The sequence below is a fragment of the Hyaena hyaena genome, unplaced genomic scaffold, assembly GCF_003009895.1.
Source record: "Hyaena hyaena isolate Hyena2069 unplaced genomic scaffold, ASM300989v1 scaffold_730, whole genome shotgun sequence".
NCBI classification, from domain to species: Eukaryota; Metazoa; Chordata; class Mammalia; order Carnivora; family Hyaenidae; genus Hyaena; species Hyaena hyaena.
In genome coordinates, this window is record NW_024081363.1 from 611,754 (window position 1) to 636,363 (window position 24,610).

Genomic DNA, 24,610 nt, shown 5'->3' on the forward strand with positions numbered 1-24,610 from the left:
TTTTTCTTTTAAAAAATGTTAATGTTTATTTATTTTTGAGAGAGAGACAGAGTGTGAGCAGGGGGAAGGGCAGAGAGAGAGACAGAGAGAGAAACACACAGAATCTGAAAGCAGGCTCCAGGCTCTGAGCTTGACAGCACAGAACCGGATGCAGGGCTCAAACCCATGAACCATGAGATCATGACCTGAGCCAAAATCGGATGCTTAACTGACTGAACGACCCAGGCACCACCACCCCCATGTTTTTTTCCTTTAAGAATGCTGCAGAATTGTGCAGGCACCTAGGTGCACTTTCCTTAGACAGGTAATATGTGCATGTTCATCACAAATTATTAAAGAACAGCGACTTAGCCAAAGCTACACCGAGAGCAGTTGAAAATTTAATTGGGATTGGGATTGCTTAACAACTCCTCCTCAGTGATGACCTGTGTCTGAAAGGGTCATTGAGAATAAATGCTTTGCATTGGTTGTCTAAAGACTGCATTTGTTAAAGAGGCAGAAGGGGAAATTATTGAGGAATTTAAAAATGGTGTTTAAATTTAGTATTTTCTTTCCTTTCAAGGAAAGGAAACTTGGAATATGCAACTGTAACCCAAAAGCCAGCTGTCTGGCTGTCCTGAAGACTTCCAGTCTTTTAGAGTCACTATTCATTTTAATAATAAAACACACTCACCCACACCCAGAGTCCTGCGTGAAGACCTCCTCTGACTTCCTGTAGGAAATCTAGCATCCCCTCCAGTCCCCCAGTCGTTTCAAGAGTTCTTGAGAGTCCTGCTCGCTCTTAACCTCAGATCTGCATCCAACCTCATACTACTGTCTTGTTCTTTACCTACTGTGGCCCAGATGCAAACTTTTCCGTGTTTTGTCCTCCCCCACAGCAGCCACCGACACTAAAGCTGTGCACGCAGTCAACTTTATTAAAGTTGGGTAAGAGGAGGGAAGCTGGGGCACAGATGGCTCAGCAAACGGATTAATCAGTGCAGTGATACAATGTCTGGGATTTGTTTCAAAATAATTCAATGGGGTTGGGGATGGGGGAGTAGGCAGGGCTATAGACGAAGCAAAATCATCTATGAATTGATCATTGTTGAGGCTGAGTGAGTAGTACATGGGCTTCATGCGTTCTGTTGTGTATGCTTGAAATTTGCATAACACACATTTAAAGGAGTAAGTTCCTAGGTGACCCCTGATGCAAGAAGTATCTGATTGGCTCTGGTCCCTTCTCCGATTAGCCTCCCACCGCATTTTGGGGGCCCTCCCTCCTGAGCCTCATTGCCTCTCACTTCTCAGGCTGCCCACGCAAGTCTCGAGTTCTGGGACCCACTCTAGTATTTAGGGAGCCCATCAGAATGAAGCCGACTCCCTAAAAATTAAGAAACCAGTTTTCACCCTAAGAGGAATTCTGCTCCCGCTTTACAAAATACCCAGCTCAGGTAAAAGAGACACAAATGGCATTGTGCCTGGAGTATACAGCGATTGGAAAGGTTAGTTCTCTTCTTCCTACGATGTATATTCTAATTGGAGTTCTCACAACTGATTCTAACAAAAGTTGACATGGATAAACAAAGCAGTTTAAAAGATGATACTCTGCCTACAAATAAGTTTTAGAAAGAAAGCACGAGGAATATGTGGCACATGGGTGATTATGTTTGCCGTCTAACCAAAGGATGTTCAGTGTAGACAGTGTGTCACATAGGCATAAAACTATGTTTAGAAATAAACGCTATTGGGGCACCTGAGTGGCTCAGTCAGTTAAGGGTCTGACTTTGGCTCAGGTCATGATCTCATGGCTCATGGGTTCAAGCCCCATGTCAGGTCCTGTGTGGACAGCTCAGAGCTCAGAGGCTAGAGCCTGCTTCAGATTCTGTGTGTCAGTCATCTCTCGCTCCCCCTCCCCTGCTCACGCTCTGTCTCTCTCTCACAAATAAATAAACATTAAAAAAATTGTTTTAAAAGAAATGAATATTTTATTTCTCTCTACTACTCAGCCATACCGCAGTAGCCAAGGACTAGGCAGCTATGCCAGCCAGCTCATCAGAGATGTGCTGGAAGCCCAAGGAGTCTAAGAACATCCCCCTGTCTACCCCCAACACCTTGAACTTGGTGGAAGGGGAGGGAGGCCTAGTGGCATGGAGCCCACGTGATTAACCAGCTTCTCTCTTATCTTAATCAGCATCAACTGGATCCTTTAACTTAATTGTGTCTACTTAGCCTAGGAAATGCAGGCTTTGCTTGGTGCAGCTCTGCAGTCACCTGAGATTAATGCTTCGAAGCCCCAAAAGGTGTGCTAATAAAGAGAGGACGTGAAGTTATGTAAGGAAAAAGAGTTTGCACTTCACGACGAACGTGCAAGACGAATAAGAGAATTCACTCTGGGTGATGACGCTCGGGAGACAGAGTGGAAACAGTCTGTTATGCCCAAGAGAGAAGAAAGGGGCTCAGAAATGTGAGGGTGGGGAGGGAGGAGCTGTGGCTTCTGCAGCCATTTGCCAAATGTCTCTGAACAAGGGACTCGGAAAAGTGAACGTGTTACCATTGGCATGTGCCACTGTCCCCAAACACATGGGAGACGATGTCAGCACTTACTTCTGGCACAGAATTGAAAAAACACTTCCTCCCTTGCTGCCAGCACCATTTTTTCTCCCACTCACCCTCGGAGTTTGTCAGTTTCCATTCCAAGGAGACCTGACAATGATTTCAGGGAGACTGGCTAACATATTCCAGTGAAATCGCTGGCGGACAGCGTGAGACGGGCACGGGGATACGTTTAGGCTGAAATGAATTAGGAAACATTTTTAAGTAACCCTTTGAAGTTTTTATTGCCTTATCATCAAACAGCGTCTCTTCTTTGGCTGTATATTGATTTTTCTGACTATGAAAAAGTGTTTCATCTCTTCTATGATAATCACAGTCTCAGTTCAACGGGCACCTTCTTTTTTTTCTGAACCGTGTTATTCCACGTATCATGGAATTATCCCACACTCCCCCAGCTGACTAGGACCTTCAGATAGCATTAGTTTTCTTCGAATATGATTTTTCCTATCATTCCCAACAATATAACTTTTCCATGCCAAACATAGCTGCGGGAGATCGTATCATCATTTGCCTTTGTTCTAGTCAAAGTAAATTTTATGAGAGCTTCCTGTCGTTGGTCCTGAGCTATGCTACTATATGTCAAAACATCACCTCTGAAATTGCCTGTCTCGCTGAGATGCCAGAAAAGAAATATTTCACGTCAACTAAAAGTTAAGCCATTATATATCCCACAGAGGTTTCAAAAGGAGACACACTTGAGATTTTATCTCCCTCTAAGTATAATGCCCTTTCTAATACTCAAAGTGAACAGACTTGCAGAAGAATATTGTGTCACAATATTTCCCCTCTAGCCCCTGGGACATTAGAAAATAGTCACAAAAAGTTTATTACTTTCCCACACACTTGTATATTTTGGTTTAGTGTTCATACCTGAGGGGGAAGTTGGGTTCACTCCTTCCTGGGTGGAGAAGGGGTGTTAGATCCCGAGTCAGGAGCCCTGGAGTCTAGTCTTACAACTGCCAGTTGGTTGGTTTCATGACCCCAAGCACATGATAGCCTCCCTCAGTCTCAGGGAGGTCATCTGTAATCTAACAATGTCTCAAGTCTCAGCAAGTTTCCTTCTCAGCTTCGTTTTTATAGTTTCTTCCTGTTGTTTCTCTCCACCCTTCCTTTGTCAATCCCTGTGTTTACTGCCTGGCTATTCTGGGGATGGCTTTTTAACCTCATTGTCACAGACATTAAATTAATAGAATTCTTTCTGGGGCTCAGCTCTGGGGATGTTACTCGTTGACCCTACTCTTCCATGGCTGGCCACTGCTTGCCTGGCATTTAGGACCCTCTGGAGCAGACCAGCAACCTCCCATTCCAGAACAGTCACCAGCAATTCCTACAAGTCCTTTGTACTCCACTCTGTCTTCATTTAGGTTTTGCCATTTTGCTGAATGTGCCCTGAGCCTCTTTGTATTTTTAAGGCATATCACATATTGCACTGATTTCTGTATTTGTCTTACTTCCCTTACTAGATGGTAACTTCCTGAGGATAATCACTACCATTTATTGACCAAATGTTCTTTGCTATGGACTGTGTGAGATCCTTTACACCCATCATTTCTAGATTTTCTAATAACGTAAGGTGGATATTATTATCTTTATGTTTCAGATTTTGAAGACAGAGACTCAAAAGTGGTTAAATAATGTCCTCGAGGCCATACAACTAGCATGTGACAGCTCATGTCTAGAAAGTGTCATCTACAAAAACACTAAACTGAATGAACCATGGTGCTGGCACTTGCCCAGCACATAGATGGTAGGCAAATACTGTATAAGCATGAATTAATGACTGATTGATGGTGATTTTATACCTTAGATACAGCCCCTTCACTTTAGATAACTGCCACTAGGTGGCAGTAGTTTGACACAGCCATATAGTCTGACCTAAAAATTCACTAAATGCAATAGGAGAGCCCAAAGGGACCCTGCGGATTATTTAATGACTCTCCTTACTTCATGCTAAAAAAACTGACCAGCTATACGGTCACTTTATTTGTTCAAGATCATTTAGTTAGTAAAACAGAACTTAAGCTCGAGTCTAAAATTACTGAAGCTAGTGCTTTTCTATTATACTAACTTGTACATTTTTTCTTCAAATTTTTAATTTATAGTCATAATATCCCCACACATTTTAAACATTAAAAATATTCATTAAAATACTAAATACAACCAAAATTAAACAAAGGTATTTTATCATCAAATTTTAAGATTTTTTTCTCAAGGAAATACTATAGTTTCCATGTTTAAAAATGTTAATACGACTAATGCAAAAAGGGAAAAATTACTTGCAATTCCAACAGTCAGAGATAATCATTATTTTGGTACTATTCTACCAGAGGTCTTTTAACTCATTTGTAAAATCCATTTTTGAAAACTAAAAGTGAACCGACACATAAATTAGCAACTTGTTAATCTTTAATTTTCTCTCTTATCTTACTTTCATAAAAAGTTATTAGATGTTTCCCTTGGACCTCTTAGATCTTTTAAAATTCTCCCAACTTAATTATGTTTAGTTGCTCGTAAAGGGAGACCATTTTTAATTTTCTTCTCTCTCTCTCTCTCTCGTTTTTTTTCTTATACTTCTTAAGAAGATTCCTTCAGGGAGAATCCCAGCTTCATTTGTTTCCTTTTTCTCATTCTCTTTTCAGTAAGGAAAAGTACTGTCAAAACACTGTGTCCATAATCCATCTCCACATGGAGAGGTGTCTTCAGCTAAAGGCATTCTATTTTCACTTTTGAGAAGTTATTTCCCCCCACTTCACCTATCTTCTCAGAATGATGATACTAGAGGGTATTTCTCAGCTAAAAGGATTGGGTCAGTTACATATAATTGTATATTTTACACTAATGAGCAGAGGTAAGGTGGCTTTAAATGCCAGATCAAAGATTCCACTATTATCTTTATTAGAATGATTATATGCCAGGGCACCTGGGTGGCTCAGTGGGTTAAGTGACCAGCTTTGGCTCAGGTTATGATCTCTCAGTTTTTGGAACAGAGCCCTGCATAGGGTTCTGCACTGACCATGTGGAGCCGGCTTGGGATTCTCCTTCTCTCCCTCTCTCTGTCCCCACCTTCCACTCCTGCTTGCTCTCTCTCAAAATAAATCCACTAAGGAAAAAAAAAAAAAAGAAAGATTGTGGGTTTTGCATATAAAGCTCTTTCTATATTTAGGGATGCTCTCTGAATCTATAAATATTACTACTAATATTATCATTGAACATTGGCCTATGGTTTCTACCATTCTCTGTAATCTGCGGTTCATGTGATCAACAGACAATCACTGCTACCTTAAGGGCATACGGTAGAGGTTATCAATAGGGAAAAGAAGTTGGGAGGCAGAGTGAAGTATGAATTATTAGTACTCTCATAATAGGGATCACTATTGGAGTTGAAGATGCAGGGAAAAGAAAAGAAATAGGACCAAGAGTGATTTGGGAATGGTTAAATAAAGCAAGATGCTTGCAGTAGGAGTCCTACTGAGAATGCCAGTATGTCTGAGGTCCACTAACCTCAAACTCTGATATATCCACAAAACTCCAGGTGCCTACATATGTTAGCCCTCCAGCCTTCCATCATTCTTCCACTAATAAGACTGAAAATGAACTAGAGTTAATAATCATTTGGTATCTCCTTTCCGGTGGGATGGAGAGGGCCCGGTGGCCCTCTCTCCATCTTCCTGTAGGGAACGGGCTCTGAAACCCAAATATTGGGCCTTGGCCTCCCTATCCACCAAGGCCAGTTGTGTAAGTCCTGGTTTGTGGCTTCCTCTGCAACTAGCCACCAAGGCAAGTTAACTAATGGAGCATCGGATGTTTGTAGGAGTCTCCATGATTACTTCTCTCCTGATGTATAAAGTACCAAGGACAGGAATGGATGGTGGGCACCATTAGTGGGCAGGAAACTGTCAAGGAAGAAGAAAATTACCTGGTTTCTGCCTGCGAGGTTCCGAAACTGATACTATGGTAATTATTAGTCACCTTGTAGTTAATCTAAAAGTCACAAGGTACAGTCCTATATGTGACACTGATGCTTCTCTTTGGCCACCAGTAAACACCTTCGGTGTCCTTTCTACTGGGGTGGAAGAAGTGGCCCTTATAAATGGACCCTTTTGCCTTTTCCCACCAACTAAATCCACCCAGTTGGGATCAAACCAAACTGATGTGGGCTCCGGAAACAGGCCTTATTAGCACAGCACTTTTATCTTTTTTTTCCAGACCACCATTTAGGTGTTCTGTTTTGTAGGTCTTCACTATATTGTACACTTTGGTTTTATAGAATGGTTTGGTTTTATAACTTTTTAAACGTTTTATTTCACAATAAAACAAAGTAAAATTAGTATACAATACACAAACTCTGCATATCTAACACAGAATATTTGTCACCAGTGAGCCCAACCCAACTGACTGGTAGGATTGGCTCTTCATATGGCATATTCTTTGCTGTCATTAAATTTGCTCTTAGGGAAGTTCCATGAGTCTGCCCTTATGCCACTATGAAGAAAAAACTCCGCTCATTTCCCTCCTCTGTAGGGAAGAACTCAGGTCTGCCTTCCTTTCTCCTGTTTGTCATCTTTCCTACTCAAGTAAAAAACTCCTGGTCACTACTTGTGTGGAGGCTTTTCCCTACACCAAGCAATTCTTTGTAATACCAGCAGGATGTCCTACAATTTAACTCAGTTCTGACACTAGCTCCCCGGAGAGAGGGTCAGATCTCACAGGTTAAGGGTTCAGTCCCACAGGACTGGCCCCCAGCCCTGCCAACACACACTTCAGATGCCAATAACAGGCCCAGGTTGTCACCTCTGCTGCTCACCAAACGGCTATAGATCGGAGGTTCGAGGGAGCCCCCCCAACTTTCAGTTTAATTTCCTAGAGCATCTCACAGAACTGAGCGACACACCTTCGTTCAACAGTTTATTAAATATGATAAAAGATCCAGATGGAAGAGGTGAGTAGGGCAAGGTATGCGGGGTCTCGGGGCATCCACGCCCTCTCCGGGTTGTGCCGCTCTCCCAGCACCTCCAGTGTGCACCAACCCGGAAACTCTCCCAATCCCCTATTTTTGGGGTTTTATGGAGGCTTCAGTATGTCGGCGTGATCTACCGTTAACTCCATTTCTAGCCCATCTCCTGTCTCAAGAGAATAGGGGGTGGGGTTAGAAGTTCTAAGCTTCTAATCATGGGGTGGTCTTTCTGGGACTCAGGAAGCCACCCAGAGTCACCTCACTTGAACAAGACAGTCATCACCCAGTAGATTACAAGGGTTTCAGGAGCTCTGTGTGAGCAACTGGGGTCAAAGGCCAATATTAGAATGAGAGATGTGCCTAGTGCTCTTATCACTTAGGAAATGACAGTGGTGTAGGAACTCCATGCCAGGAATCCGGGGCAGAGACCAATATGTATTTTCTCTTATCTCACAGCCACCATCTTCTATAGATTAAATGCACTGATCCTACCTAGTTCCAGCCTCTCAGGTCACATATGACAAACCTAATTCCCTTTCTGAGTCTTTATCTAAGATCTGTCATACACCTAGGGACCTTCTATAGCCACCTCTCCTCCCATTCTCCCACCCCCAACACACACGCTTTTTCTACAATGTCCCCACCAGAGATCTTCCATCTATCCCTCATGAACACAGTTCCAAGTCTCTAACTTTCAGAGTAGATTCAGATGTGAACAACTTTCCATAAGCCTGGTGCCCAAATGGAAAGACGCCAGGATGAACATGCTAGAGAACTTTCATTCACCATCTCTTCCATTCTGTGTGCTGTCTACCACTTACAAGACTGACGGCACCGCAAAGAACATGGGCTTCAAGCCACAGGACCTGAGTTTTAAGAGTGGTCATCTCAGCTGAAATGTGAAGCAAGCTACTAAATGCCTCTGTGCCTCTGTCACCTATAGAGTGTTTTACCAGTGCACCCGGGCAGCTCAGTCTAAGCATCCAACTTTGGTTCAGATCATGATCTTGCAGTTCATGGGTTTGAGCCCCACATTGAGCTCTGTGCTGAAAGCTTGGAATCTGGAGCCTGCTTCAGATTCTGTGTATCCCCCTCTCCCTGCCCACACTTTCTCTCAAAAATAAATAAACCTTAAACAATTTTTTTAAAAAAGTTTTTTATCTACTCTCCCACAGGTATGCTATGAGAAGAAAAAAAACAGTTTCTAAAGTGCTTAATAGAGTGGATTTTCAGTAAGTGGGAACTAACATTAACAGTGTAACCTAAGACCGAATCCCTTGGCAGTCATATCGTACCATTTGTTCTTACTCAACTGTTACTATGTATTGGTGTTCAGAGGATAGAAACCACTAGTTTAGCAGAATGAGATTTATTTAAATTTTACTGACTGCAGAAATAATTTATATCATGACCAGTATAAACATGAACACATGAATATGTAATTCAAACAATGTTCACAATATTTACCCAACTGACATGTGTTGTCCTCTGCTGTTTCCCTATTTCATTTTTAAAAATGCATTAGAGGAGTTGATTTCATGACTCACTAATGAATTGTGACCGACAGATGGGAAATGCTACACTGCAGGTTACAAAACAGTCTAAAGACGAAAAGGTCTAAAGAATCGCTGTAAGGACGGAAGACACACTCTAGTCTGGGCTTCCAGGAACGGGGCAGCGGAGAGCTGTCGGCTCCAGAAGCACTCCATCTGCACGACCCACACTCACAAAACAATGTCTTCTCATGAGCCTCCCGCTAGTGCATCTGATCCACAAAACCCAAGGGACACCCACAGCCCTTGTGCAAAGGGGCCTGGGCAATACAGTGCAGGGGGCCACGCCTACAAGGTTGCAAATGATGTTAATCACAAGCTAATCCACAGAAGCAGCCCCTACCTGCGATTAAATGCTGCTTACACGTATTAACTCAGAAGTACTGGGGATGGAGCCTAAAACGCACATCATTGGCTCTACTTTATCCCTTTATTAAACTGCCTGTCTTCTTGGCTATGCTCTATTATTGCCAGCGAGAGAAACGCACACAACTTGTACCATTTATTTGATGGAATGAAATCAGAAGGACGAACCAACTGGAAACCCCTATGCTGCATCTCCTTTCACAAGCAGAGTTCTACCCTGCAAACCGGGGCCTACCAAAAGGATGATTAAAAATTAAAAATAAAAATGAAAAAATAACCTGAGGATGCTCTTCTTCCCAAGGTCTCAAAGAATCTTAAGATCAAAACCATGTTTGAGAGCAAGGAAGAGAAGGGACGGACAAGGAGTGACTTCAACTTCTTTTTAGTTCATTTTATGCAATAATTTGTATCTGTGAAAGAATTCGAATTTATGGAATGAAAGGTACTACTTATGATTTACAAAGCAATTTAATAAAGTAAAGAGGCACCATTTAGTGAATTAAATAATACAAGCATTTTTGGATCTGTAATTGATATACATTTGATGAAAAAAATAAACACTTGGTATTAGGTCGCCAAACGGATTAATACAACAATCACATGTAGAAAAACACAAGCCAGTAAGTTTCTTTGTGACCTCAACTGAGGGATATTTTCCCTAATCCTCAACCAGTTTTAGAAGCTAACACTAGTAAGTTTAGAGAAGTAGAAAACACCGAAACACTTTAAACAAAGACTCTTTTTCGTTTTTAAAGAAAAAGTATGTTTTCTCATTTTCTATTCTTGGCATAAATTTAATTCTTCCCAGTAGAACCAAAACCTCCTGAACCCCTTTCAGTGTCATCCAAAACCTGAAAAGACATAAAGGTGGTAGCCAGGTAGTTAATTTCAGACCCTCTAGCCAGGTAGTTAATTTCAGGTCTCTCTAGCTCCTAATCTGTGAGAACTTTTTATTCCTGCTGTATCATCCTTTTGAAAAGGAGATTACACAAAATTAAATTTTTAAAAACTCCATAAATAAAATATTGGACAATTTTCAAAATAGCTAGAGAAATAGAATTTTAGAGTATATTCAAATGATGTATTATCCAAAGTAATGCTACATAATAGCTACGAAAAACATTTCAAGAAATTCTAAGAGTTTAATTTTGCTTAAAATAGGGCTCTTGCATTTGCTATAATTTAGCTGCAAATAGCATCTGAAATCCTTGAAATTGTATTTTTCCCTTCACCGAAGGCAGTACGTCACTTACTCCCAACTCAGCTTTTATGATACTTACCTGAACTTCCTCTATTTCTGGATAAAAAATCCGTTCACAAATGAGCTGTGCAATTCGATCACCCTTTTTGACTTCAAAAAGAAAAAAAGAGTTTATTACTGATATTTTATTGACACCACCCCTATATCTTGCCTTAGAGGAGTAAGCCCGTGCTGTTTAGACACTCCTAACTGAAAACTCGCTGCGTTTATGGGATTGTATGTAGTCAACGTACCTTCAAACTTTTCTTTGCCAAAATTAAAGAGTACGACACCCACATTTCCTCTATAATCTTCATCTATGACGCCAGCTAAAGAGAGAAAAATAGCATTAGCATGGTTTTTATGCCACCCAAGCACTGAGGGCATATGATGACCTCAAAAATCATTCTTCTGTACCTCTAAGTCTTTAGCCTCACAAATGAGTAAGTGGATCTTGCTCTTGTAAAATCCCAAAGCTAAGAAATGATATTACTAAAATGCAAATACATAGAATTCATAACACGGCCCTGATTTTCCAACCTGTCACCCTTACAAGTGGTGACCGCTTCCTATTCTAAACTGGGAATAGGGACTTAGCATCTCAGGTGGGTCATCCTGAACCGCTCCCTCCAACACCACTGTTCATCTGCTGCACGCCTGCTAAAAAGACTGGGAGAAAATTACGATTTGGGTCGTAAAGGCTTTTCCTGGTAGCAGCCTCCCACTAATATCCAGGTTGAAATGTGATTGAGTCATAAATAAAAGATGTCAAGAAGCCTGAAGATCTGCCGTAGAAGTCAAGGCTGACACTGTTAAGCACCAGTCTGGCAAATATCAGAACAGTCACTTCTGTAATAAATATGGAGGTGAACCTTTCAGTTCATATTCTTTCTCGCCTTTTAATGTGAGCCACAATCCTTTCTTAGAGAGCATGGTCTCTCAGAAGACATGAGCACATAAGCTTAGTAACAAGTACACTTTTACGTGAAACCACGTGTAATCAGTACCTGTTTGAGATTATAAATACAAGGAAAGCAAATCTTTGCAGGAGAGAAACTTGCATCAGAGCCCCGCCTTGGCCCAGAGAAGATAGAGTTCCCAGGCTTGTTAGCATTTCAGCTTGGGTCAAGAATTTAAAGCACTTTCATAAACACAAGCACAGGTAATATAGGTCCACTGGGACTTCCCATTTCCTCTTTTACTGTTGAGACCAAATTCACAGCTCAACGGTTTTCATTGTATTCAGAATTGTGTAACCATCACCACAGTCAATTTTGGGGAATATTTTCTTTGCCTCCAAACAAAATCCCCGACCTTTCAGGAGTCACTTCCTTTCCTCCTCACCATTGCCCCCCTTGCCAATTTCCTTTTATATATGCTCATTCTTTCCCCTCCGTTTGGAAAACGATAGATAGGGTTCATGTGACCCCAATTAAATCTTACATACTAGTAACACCCCACCTCCTAAACAAACAAACAAAACTCTTATTAGACAAAAAAAAAAAGAAAAAAAAAGAGAAAAAAGAAAAAAAATCAGGAACATAGCTCAATGGGTACTAATACTGGTTGGCCAGACTCATAATTATTTGAAGGTCAACTGAGAAAAAACCTTTTTTTTTTTAAGAACAAGGTTAAACATTCCTTTTCAATTTTCTCAAATTGGGGGGGTGGGGAGGATGGTGGGTAGTGAATTTTTTAAAAAGTTCCAGCACAGGGAAAAATACTTAGATTTTTCCACTGGATTACAGTAGAAGTTTAAATGAATCCCTGTGTTTTATGAATGAATTACTAGGGATAAGTGAAAGTGAATTCAAGCACTCTTTAAAAAGTTCCTGACACAACACTTTTAAGAGTTTGAATTAAAGTAAATTTTTAACAGTGGGAAGAATGAGTATGAAAGTAGCAGAAAGGCAGCAGAAGTGGTTCATATCATGTGTAGACTGGAGGAAACAGTCTATGCTTATCTAGTTGTACAGAAGCAAATTCAAAGAATTCAAAGACCAATTCAAAGAATACGGAAGCCTGCCTTCTTTCCCCACTGCCACCTGACCATTAAATTAGTCCTTAATGTATACTGAAAGGATTGACAGGAAGATGGGGCCAGCGGTTTTCTTATATGCAGCAAGTTGTGGCTGTAGAGGACAATGTGGATCAGATGCAGTATAGGAACTCCTGCAGAGAACATGCCGTTCCATGCTGGAACAGATGACCCCAGAAGGCCATGGCATCTCCAAGGTGGAAATCTGAAGTGAGGCTAGTACTCACTTATCTAGAAAGGGTTCAAGGAAGACAATGTGGACCAACTTCCGAACTCGTAGTTTCTACTTTATAAGAAAAATTTTAGATTACCCAAATAGTAGGCATACATATAAAGTAAAAGCTAATCATGTTCCCCTACCCTCACTTGGGTAGCCAGTGTTATAGCAAGATTTTACGTGTTACTTTCTTTTTTTTCCACTTAAAAGTATCAGACATCCTTTGCAATTAATATATAAATATGAATCTTAGTCCGAGTCTTAGTCTTTTGAAATCCGAGATACGTGGGGATGAGCACTGAGTGTTATGTAGAAACTAATTTGACAATAAACTATTTGTAAAAAAAAAAAAAAAAAAAAAAAAGAAATCCGAGATACGGAAATACAGTACCGTTATCCCCGTGTTAACTATTCTCTTACATGCTCTCACTCAGGTCGCTTTTGCATCTTTGCTATAGTAGACAGAGCAGTCCTTTACAGATGTCCTTGCACATTCATGATTTTCAGTCTCCTCAAAAAGTTTCCAAAAAGCACTTTTCTGATCAAAGGGTGTGTACAGTTTAAGTTTTAATGGATATTTCTGGATGACTTTGTGAAAAATTCAAACTTCTATCAGCAATATTTAAGAAAGCCCATTTCCAAAGTCCTTGGCAGTTCCAGATGGCAGCAATCTTAAAAAAAAAAAACGAAAACAAACTCTGGCCAATGTGATGAGTGAAAAATGGTATCTCCTGGCTTTACTTTGCATTTCCCTGATGACTAGTGAAGCTAGAATTTTCTCCTCTGCATATCTGTTGCACATATGTATGTCTTCCTCTGGATTTTGTTTATGATTTTTTTCCTTATTTGTTTGGGCATTTAAACTCTTTTTCCTATGGCCTGCAAGTATTTCTGTTTTTACTTTCTGGTATCTTCTACCATACAAAAACACTCCCTTTTTGTAAAGGCCTTTGCCGTATATCCATAAAGTAGTATGAATCAAACTCATGTGGTCGAATGTCTTGAATTCTGCAAAGCCAGATATCTACCCAGATTTTATGCTTGGCACACAAAAATGAGAAAAGCCCTTTAACTCACTAAAAGAAATGAAGTCGTTTGAAGTCAATTAAAATGTATGGCAGGGAAAAAAGTGCCCTCAATTAAGACTTTTTTTTTCTTAGCATGAATGCTAATAGTATGAAAAATCCAATAGTTCCAAGTTTACTTATTACTCGAAGACAATTTGACCTTCAAAGAAACCCAAGACATTCTTTTCTACATAAGGAACATAAGCATCAGGGATATTTCTCTTCATGAGAATGCAGAAAGTATTTTGAAGTTATCACTGGAAAAATCATACATTGGAACTGGCAGGGTAATTAACTGACTTCAGGCAAAAGTTTTACTGTGTCATGACTTTGGCATGTCATTTGCTGGAAACCTTCTTTAGTGAAAACTACCCACACCTACCAGATGTGGATTCTGAACAGAATCCTGCATACTCAACTTTTCCCTCTGACCCTTATTTACGGCCTGGGACTTCTAACAACATCTCTCTTTTGAACCAAAAACAGTGGCCAATGATGATAAGTGTGTGCCTAAGAGACATTTTTAAGACACTCTGCATCCAAGAACACACCACAATGTGATTTTAGGAACAATACCACACCAACCACCAGGCAACCTAACTTTCCATTTCTTTTACATGAATTTTTTTTTCAGGAGGTTGTTTTAAACAGAGCAAAAAGGAGTAACAAAATCAGGAGAAAAAAGTTGCCCCATTAAAAGAAAAAAAAAAAAAAGGAAATCCATGAATTCCCCAGGAGACAAAAAATATAGCTTCCAGGGTGTAATACGTGCCAAGCAGTGTTAGATGCTTTACATGTACTCTCCTTTATTCTTCCCAGCCTTCTGAGGCAGGCACACTAATTTTCATTTTATGGAAGAGGAAACTGAGGCTCAGAAAAGTAATAACTAGCTGATTAATGATGAAGCTGGGACCCAAATTGAGTTATTACTTCAAAGCCCATGTTCCTTTCACACCCTTTGAAATGTCTTTAAAAGTATATCCAATCTTTTATATCCTAAAGTTATAGTCCTCCATTACCATACTTGATGTTATAAAAGTATTTTTGAAAAGCAAGCATAAGTGAGTTCAGGCAATTCTCAACCCGACTGGGCTGTCCATCCTTGCTGTCTGTGCCAAACTTGGCTCCCCTTCAGCGGCTAAGGACTACTTTGAGGTTCCATCTTGCCTCACAGCACCACCTAGAGACGCCAAGGGCAGACGAAGAGACAGCCTGGGCGGGTCCTCAGTCCTCACTTAGGGACAGCAGTGCAGGTAACAGTGAGCTCATTCAGCACAGTGCCTGGTTGGTGCAGGGATGGCGTGAGGTGAAACCCAGCACTGAAGTGCAGTGTGAAGAACAGAGGGGCAGTAGGGGCGCCTGGGTGGTTCAGTCGGTTCAGGGTCCCACTCCTGATTTCGGCTCAGGTCTCAGGTGGTGGCCTCAGGGCCACGGGGCTGAGCCCCACCTGGGCATGTGGATTCTCTCTCTCCCTTTTCCCTTTCCCAGCTCCCTGCACACTCCCTCACTCTCTCTCTCAAAAAGGAAAAAAAAAAAAAAAAAAGGAAAAGAACAGAAAAAGAAAAGAAAAAGAGAAAGCCAGTGAGGGGTGGCTAGGGAGCCTACAGCAAGAGGGCCAGCACAGACTGGGGGCTCTTTGAGAAAGGGGCTCCATGACCAAGTTGTTGACCTTGGGAGACCTGAGTAAGTCTTGATTATAAGGGAAACTGGAGCCACTGAGGGCTTACTTGACAAGAAACATAGAAAGGGAAGCATAGTGTATTCTCTTCACACTAAGGGAAAGATTCTCTTTTTATATTTTATCAAACATGGACGGTTCTCTCATGCAGGTTAAAAAAAAATTCTTAGAAAATTGACCTGCATTTTCTAGAACTTTTTGCTTAAAGAATTTTTCTTTTTTTAAAATTTCTTGAATATTTATTTTTGAGAGAGAGAGAGAGAGAGAGTGTGTGTGTGTGCAAGCGGGGGAGGAGCAGAGAGGGAAAGACAGAGGATCCAAAGCAGGCTCTGTGCTGACAGCAGAGAGCCCTATGTAGGGCTCGAACTCTTGAACTGCAAGATCATGTCCTGAGCCAAAGTCAGATGCTTAACCAACTGAACCACCCCGGCACCCCTTGCTTAAAGAATTTCTTAATAATTACTGCTTAAATAATTCCTTAATTATAAGAAAAACACAATTGCTTAAAAAATTACAGAAAAAGTTTTCCCTACCTTTCTAAAACTAACTTTCTTCTAAGAATGGAGTCATTTTGGGACCAAATGCAGATTACCACTAAGCCAAGGCAGAAATCCTATCCATGAGATAATGTGTAGTTAGCCTATTAGTAAAATAACATGTATTTCACATAACGGTCATTTAAAATTAGATATAATCAAATAATATTTGAAACTACCTCATAATTTGAGAGATGGAGATTTCTAAAAAGGCAAAAACACAACAAAAATCATTTCCTTCTGTTGAAGATAAAAATAAAGCCTGTCTTTTGATTACTACCTCTTACGCAAAGGCAAAATAAATACATACACATAGTTACAGAATGAAAACGCAAACACATTACCTCCTACATCTATGAAGTGTTTCGCAGCCAAGCCAGAACGGGGAGCTAAAAAAAAAATCAAAAAAACAAGTTGGCTATTTCAAGGCACGACACTCTCCTCTCCTAGAACATCTACGTCTTCATCTTAACTTTGGCAGATGGTCCTGGATTAAAGAATGTATTTATTATCCTGTGTTGAAGGAGGAAAGAAGAGTGTAGAGAAACCTGATAGTTTAATTCAAAAGCTGCTTAAACCGCTCCCGCAGGACGTTGGGTCGTGGGGACGGGTGGTGGCGAGGGCCGGCACTGCTGGGGTAGAGGGAGAGGTGAGCAAGCACGGCGACCGCAGACAGCTCGGTCAAGAAGTCTGGCCACGAAGGCAGGACCGTGGCTGGAAGGGACGCAGGGCTGAGGGAGAAGAAGGCTTGTCTTCAGATGGGAGGTCTGGGCATGTAGCAGTAGACGTGGGGCCAGGGCAGAGGAGGGGGCGGGGAGAGCAGGCACTAACTTAACCGACCCGTGGCAGAGCTTAGCCTAGAGCTTGGGAACCCACTCAGGAGGCAAATGCCAAATGACCCGTCCCTATCAACAAATGAGCCGGAGTAAGAGCAAAACTGTCAAGCAAACTGTCAAAACACAAACCTTAAAAACTCAGTTCCACTGTGCTTTTTATTCTTAAAATGGAAACATAAAAAGCTAACTTTCTTTATACCTTATACTTGCTGACCTGAGCATCAGGCCTATCGTTAATTATTCTAGCTTCTAGTTTTCTGTTCCAGAGTAACTTCAGTCAGGCACTTTGTCCGTTAATGGCTGCCTCATCCTGCTTTTCCTTTTATTTCATTCCATCTCCGGATCTCCCCCCACCCCGTGTACATATTCTCAAAATGCAGTCAAATACTGCCCAAAGGAGATGAAGAAAAGAGCCCATCTCCTTTTTCTTTTAAAGGCAGAAGTATGGTGGTAGTCCAGCCCCGTCCTCACCACAGTTCCATTTGTGCCTTGAGGTTTACTTTGAAGTTAGAAAGTGTGCTCTTGAAGAAAGTTCTGAATTCTCCAGTGACAGGTGACTTGCTCTCCATTTTGTCATAGCTCCTCCTGCTAGAAGGTGTCTCCTCTAGTGCCCTGGAGGGTGTCCCTTGACCCCAGTACACCCCATGAAAGGAGACCCGAAGGGGGAAAGTCTAAATAAATGGTCTGACAGACTCTGGGGCGAGCAGGAGCCACAAGTTTTACTCAGCATAAAAAATGTCATGTGCCTTTAACCCCAACCTGCCTCTCTTTCCTTATGTGACAAATATTAGCTATTCTCATCACTGTCTTCACATGTGACCTCATATACGATCTGACCCTTGATGGGGGAGCTCCAGTTAAAAAATCATCTGTATTTTAGGGGCACCGGGGTAGCTCAGTCGGTTAGGCCTCCAACTTCGGCTCAGGTCATGATCTCGTGGTTCATGGGTTCGAGCCCCACGACAGGCTCTGTGCTGACAGCTTGGAGCCTGGAGCCTGTTTCAGATTCTGTGTGTCCCTGTCTCTCCCTCTCTTTCAGCCCCTCCCCTGCTCACACTCTGTCTCTCTCTCTCAAATATAAACAAACATCAAAAAAAATTAAAAAAACAATCACCTGTATCTTCACTTTCTCAGGGAGGAGTTGAGGGAACAAACTCTTGGGGCCAATGTGAGCCTCCTAAAAGCTCAGGGAATCAGAAAAAAAGAGAAAGGGAACGAGGAAAGGAGGGAGGCAAAAAGCAGATATTTACATGAAATCTAAAGTTTTCAAATGGCTGCAGCTGTCATTACAGTTGGCACTTCCTTATTTTAGGACACATGCCGAATAATATCCCTTCCCTCACTTATACCCTCAATGGGACTAAGATGAAGGAACAATCATAAAAGAAAAGCTTGACAAATCACCTACCTATTCTTCCATAGCACCCAGAAGGAAGAGCTATCTGAATGTCCGTTTTCACAAGAGCTTTTTCCATAGGTGGTACTGTATAATCATAGGCACTAGGGAAATAATGAAAGAAAATAACCAGGATGTATTCATAAAATTGTTGTTATACGCTCTTCCTTGTGAACTAAGTATACAGAATTGCTTTAAGTATATTTCATAAAATAATCACAAAACGATTCATGCAATCTTAGATTTCAGTAACCAATCCAAGAGTTCAGTACTCGAAGTTTCCAATTGATATAAAAAAAAGTTTATGAAGAAGAAAATGGCTGATATTCTCTTTTAGTCCATTATGAAAATGGTGCTACCTTTAGATATAGTCATTCTGGCAAATATTTTGGTTTAAGAGGTATCAACATGTAATTTTGTTCTCCCCTGAACAAAATTTTGTTGGGAAACTGAAATACGTATTAGCAGGAGGGGCCAGAAAGGCAGACTCTTAAAAGTTTTATGTTTCACTAACACGATATAAAAAGAGGAAGATGGGGTGTTCACGTGGCTCAGTCAGTTAAGCATCCAACTCTTGATTTCAGCTCCGGTCATGATCTCAGGGTTGGTGAGTTTGAGCCCCACATCAGGCTCTGAGCTGATAGCTTGGGGCCTGCTTGAGATTCTCTCTCTCCCTCCCCCCAACCCCGCTCTCCCTGCCCCCGCTCATGCTGTCTCTTTCTCTCTCTCAAAATAAATAAATAAACTTAAAAAAAAAAAAGAAGCTGTGTTGCATCTGTTCTGCTAGTCTTGGTAGTTAACCAAGCTTACCAAGCTGAAGCCTTCAACCTCACAGGCTGGGGGACACCGCTCATCACTGTGAATAGGGCCTCGAGAAGGACACTGCTGAAAACCCAACTGTCTAAGATCCACCCATCAAATGCTGGTACTATTGTTCTTACTGTAGCCCCCTTCTTGATAGAAATTTAAGAGACTGTACAATGAATAGAACTGCAAGTTACTTTGGAAATCTTAGTGAAAACTTGTAAAGCAGCATTAACATTTTTACTTCTTTCATTGGAATTTCCTCTTTTCATAGTTGAGCCCTAATTTATTAAAGAGAGAAGTTATTTCCATGTCTATCTCAATATGCAGTCATCTCTGTTCATTAGGAGGATGTTAAAGTATCTTAAATCAACATCTCTCATGTGACTCACAACAGGGCCCAGACGATGTAGTCAAACTACATCACTCCACGTTTAGCCATGAAAACTAAGGGACTGACCATATTCCTTTCAGCTGTTAACAGTCTATACCTCACTTTTCTTCTCCTATCACCAAACACTCCTTTCTTGCCTCCTCCAGGGGCATGACTGAGACCAGTAGTTCTCGCATTAGGATCATGTGGGATGCTTTAAAGTAAATCCTAAGGATTTAGCCCTGTATTGAACACCCATAACGCCCAGCATCACTTTTCACCTACCTTAATGGTTCTAAGGACTGGGCACTGTAGTCAAGGGAAAAAGGCACTGAATTAAGGGTCATAAATTTTATGACATTCAAGCCCTTGGGCAATCAGTTCAGCTCGTCACAAACTCCCTCATCTGTAAAAAAAAGTAATACTTACCTACTTCAGGAGTGTTGCGAGGATTAAATAAAAGTGCCCACGGTAAAGGTTTTAGTAGAGGTAAAAGGTGCTGAGCAAAGGGAAGGGTGGTCGGTACTAATTACTGACATTCCTACTGCTTTTCAGATTTGTGCCCTTTCTGACGTTCCCAGTCCTTGGGCTGAACTTAAATATGGACATACAGAGAAATTTAACAAATCCTTTAAGGCAGAAGCATCCTGCATTAATCTTCCCCATTATTTTCATACTCCGCACCTAGACTCCACCGAGGCTTCTCTTTCTGTTCCGCACGGCGTCACCCTCAGGCCACTCCTTGAAGGCCAAGGTGGGCCTTATTCGTGTCTACCTTGCACCTGGAAAGGGCACAATAAATGTTGCACAACAAATAATGCCTTGGTGGATATTTATATGTAGTGACCATTCTGTACGCTTATCCCAAATCCTCACTGAATTTATGCTAAAGAGGAAGACTAAAATTTTCAACAGTAAAAAAAAAAAAAAAAAAAAAGGATGAATTCCTACATAAATGCAAAAAAGTTTGTTTTTGTAATCTGTTAGGCGAAAGTTTCAAGCTGTAGCAGCAGATGGCAAGAATATAGGCTAACCTGAGAACTCTACAACTCCAGACTTGCACCTTCTCTGCGTGGGGTAGGGAGGCCACTCGCAGAAGGCAGTCGGGAGTCCCCACTCACCTGTACAGGTCGTAGCCCGCGGCCCGCGCGGACCCCTTGGTCGGGGCGGTGGCGTGCTCCGAGAGCCGGACAAAGCGGAGCCGCATGGCATCCTCCGCAGGCCGAGCCCGCTTGCTGGGGGAGATGGCGGGTGTCGCTTCAGAGCAGGGCATGGCAGAGCAGGACAGAGAAAAGACAGCAGCAGAAAGGACAAGCGGACGGAGAATGAGCCCAGCCGCCAAAATTTTAAAAATCCCGCCAGCAACTCCTCGCCCCGCCCACCGACCCCCGGGCGAGCCCACAGTTCTGGCTGAGAGGGAAGGCGAGAGTCAAATTGGCTGCTGGAAACCCTTCTTGGAAAGCGGATTTGGGCAAGTACGGCGCCTTTTCGAGCTTTTCCAACTCAGCGCACGCGTCCAACCTGTGCGGGGACAGCCGTGGTGGCCTCCCGCACACACGACGGGACGCAAGCACTCCCCCCATGGAGATCCCGAATGGACTCGCGCGCGCGCACCTCGGGGCTGCGCGGGTTCCCACTGCCTGCACCGCCCGGAGCACCCGGGCTCTTTTAGGTCCCGCCCGCTCGCCGCCTCCTTCTCTTCCTCCTCCTCCCTGCGCGGCCGTGGGGAGGACAGGCCGCGCTCCCAGCCTCCCCACGCCCTGCAAGGCATGTCCCGCCAGCCCGGGCCCCAACATTACTGGCGCCGCGGCAGCGCCGACTCAGGCCGCGAGTGCTGGACAGCGGCCGGGGCGGCCCCGCGGCCTCTGCTCTCGGCGCCCCGCCGCGCGCGTCGTTGAACACTGAGCGGAGCAAACATGGGAAGAAACGGTAGCCGAGCGCGGCGCGACGGCAGACGGGAGTCATTTGCCCCGAAATGTGGGCGCTGGTTGGCTGCCCCGCTCCCGCAGGCGCTCTCCGGGTCTGCACCCTAAAGTTACGTCCGGGTAAAATGACCTCGGAAGCAGTAACCGCCGCCGCGGTCTGACGGAGAGCGCATGGAGGCGGCGCATGGGCCGCCCTCGGGCTGGCGCAGGCTCCGAGCCCCCGGGTCGCGGTCTCTGCTTCCCTCCTTGGACCCTCGCCTTTTTTTGTGGTCTCGGTTTCCCAAGCCTATCCACGAGGCTCGGGGCCTGGGCCCTGCGCGTTGCTGAGTTACCTGGGGAGGCGGCGGCCCCCGCGGCCATGGCTCCTCAGGTTCTAATCTCAGAGATCCCCAAAGCAACGGAACCGCATCGTGATGCATGTGACGGTCGCTGAGCTCAGTGCTGCGACCTTGGCTGTAGGCCAGGCAGCGTGTTCCATTCCTTACGGTACCCACAGTGCACGGCGTGTTGTTTATCCTTGAAGGGGGGCGAGGCGGGGCGGGGGCAAGCATCTCCGGATGATCCCAAGGATAACTCCGTTGAAATCCTAGCACTGTTTCATATGACCCCACAGAAGCACAGAGGGGGGACCCCAGTGGCTGGCATTCGAACGAAGATCCTAGGCTACCCAGGAATAATTTACAGTGGGGATCAGGAAATAACTTTCTAGGGGCGCCTGGGTGGCTTAGTCGGTTAAGCGTCCGACTTTCGCTTGGGTCAGGATCTCGCGGTTCGTGGGTTCGAGCCCCGCGTCGGGCTCTGTGCTGACTGCCAGCTCAGAGCCTGGAGCCTGTTTCAGTCTGTGACTCCCTCTCTCTCCGACCCTCCCCTGCTCACGCTGTCTCTCTCTCTCTCTCCTAGAAATAAATAAAAAATATTTAAAAAACAAAAAAGGAAATAACTTTCTAAAGAATTGTAAATTGACTTTTCTAGGATATAAATATCTCTAGTCATTTCCAGAACTGATGCAAAAATCTGAAAAGCAAAATAACTCACGTTGTCAAGATAAATGCAAACAATAGGGTAGTTTTAGAAACGTGACAGAAACGTTAGGGTTTTGTTGAGGAAGTTTCCAGACTTCCCCGCGGGGCCTTCTCTGCTGTCTCTTACTGGTTCCATTTCAGTGTTGGAATTCCTCTGGATGACGTTGTGGATTATACTCTCTTTACTGTCTCTTCCCTTGTCTTTAAACATCTACTGCCTGAAGACTCCCCAAACTGGTATCTATAGCAACATGATAGGGGGCCACTGTCGAATCTCATCTAGAGCCATCCTGCTCACCTCTGGTGCTTCTGGCCACAGTGGCTTTCTAACAGTTTCTAGACCCACCAGACTTACTGCCTGGGAATCTATACACACCCTTCCTTAGTTTGTTTCATGTGATTCCAGTCTCAGCTCATCTCAGAAGGGCTATTTCTGTTAAGTTTGTGAGGGAAGGCCCTCACCACCATTTTCTATCACAATAAGTTTTTCTAGTCACATCACTACAATCTGTTGTGAAGTACAATCTGTACTTCATTCATGACTTATGTGTGTATGTGTGTATTTTTGCTTGTTGTCTATATGTTCTAGAAGATATAAGCTCCAGAGGGTAGGGACCACATATGTGTTCATTCACTAATGTATTCATGGGGCCTTGCTTAGTTCCTGGAGCAGAACGGTGCTTGATAAATATTTGTTGTGTGAATGAAAGAGATCTTATTGCCCCTTCTGTCAGGCCCCTGTACAGAATCACTTCTCAAAACCTTTTGATTTTCCTGTCCACCTCTTTAATTTTTAATCAGTGTGTTTTGTTTTTACCATGTAATGCTTTGCCAAGGCCTGCAATGGTCTACCCCTCCACCAAAACGCTCCCCAAATTTCACATCCCAGGGGCAATGCTTCCAACTTTTTTTGGCTCTTTTTTCTGGGATGTACCTCCCTGTTTTTAAATTGCATGCTGCTATTTTTTTCTTTTTTTAGTGGCATACAAATTAGAATTAGGGTGGTTGAGGATTAAGTCTTTTACTCCTATTCTCACCATTTTGCAAATAGTTTTGTAACAATATTTGGATAAGTCAGCAGTATTTGTCATGACTATGTAAATATCATTCACTGTTGAGGCGAGTAATGTGATTTTTTTTTTTTTTACACCTGTCCCCCTCAGGTTAATAAATATGTTGTTCTTCCATTTGTCTTTGGCGGTGGTGGTGGTTTTGATTCACCCATCGCTTTTTTGCAAATGCTCCAGGGGATCGGGTCCCTTACAAATATCATTATCAAATGAAACACTGAAACACATCAAATCCCTATCAGTTCCAACTCCCCCCACCCCAACCCCTCTGTTCTCTTGCCCCAAAATGTGCACGTGACTCTCTGGTCCTGCTGAATAGCGGTCATCCTCGCACTTCCCTTTGTCCTTTTCTAACATTGGAGCCTTCATTTTAGGAATCCAGTATCTTCCTTTTAGTTTACTCCTTCATTTTGCTGAAGCCCTTTCTCTAGTAATTTCCTAAGGAAGTTCACATTAGAGATTGAGTCCTCGCATATCCTAAAATGTAGTAACTGAAATGACCCCCTTTACCCAGACCCAAATAAAAATCTCACTTCATTTATGAAACTTTCTTACAACCAGTGAGCCCTGCCTTGTCTTATCTCTCACAATACTATCATGTCATTCGTTAGGAATATTCAGCCATTGTGTAGTTGCCTTGTGGTATGCATTTTATCCTTCACTTTACTAAGAGTTATAAACTTGTATGAATCCTTCAAAGCACGTAATTCAGCGTTTTATACAAAAGTTATCGGTCTGGCTCGTTGGAATACCTACTCCCATGAAAGGATTCTATTTCTTCTGTTAATGTGGATAAAGTGTTTATTATTTTCACTTTGCATCTGAGGTTATTTTAGATTAGAAAGAGAAAAGGGTATATTCCAACTGCAAAAGGTTAGGGCTCTGAATTAATAAGCATTTAATAGGACATTCCTTATGACAATTGAAATATAACTTGATA

General features: G+C 42.7%; 1 protein-coding gene across 3 annotated transcripts; it reads right to left on the reverse strand.

The window, feature by feature from the left end:
- Positions 1 to 10,189: 10,189 nt before the first annotated feature.
- DUT (deoxyuridine triphosphatase) lies at positions 10,190 to 22,030 on the reverse strand. 3 transcript variants are annotated; one of them, XM_039218049.1, is made up of 7 exons: positions 21,911 to 22,030; positions 20,775 to 20,910; positions 18,489 to 18,580; positions 16,589 to 16,633; positions 10,963 to 11,037; positions 10,749 to 10,819; positions 10,190 to 10,319 (listed from the first exon to the last, which is right to left on the reverse strand). In XM_039218049.1, exons 1-7 carry the CDS (start codon positions 21,936 to 21,938, stop codon positions 10,263 to 10,265), a joined length of 504 nt encoding a protein of 167 aa, XP_039073980.1. In that variant the 5' UTR covers positions 21,939 to 22,030; the 3' UTR covers positions 10,190 to 10,262. The 3 variants fall into 3 exon arrangements, with proteins under 3 accessions (XP_039073980.1, XP_039073982.1, XP_039073979.1); XM_039218051.1 differs by lacking the exon at positions 21,911 to 22,030 and adding an exon at positions 21,453 to 21,698 and having other exon boundaries at positions 20,775 to 20,985; XM_039218048.1 differs by lacking the exon at positions 21,911 to 22,030 and adding an exon at positions 21,453 to 21,693.
- Positions 22,031 to 24,610: the final 2,580 nt, after the last annotated feature.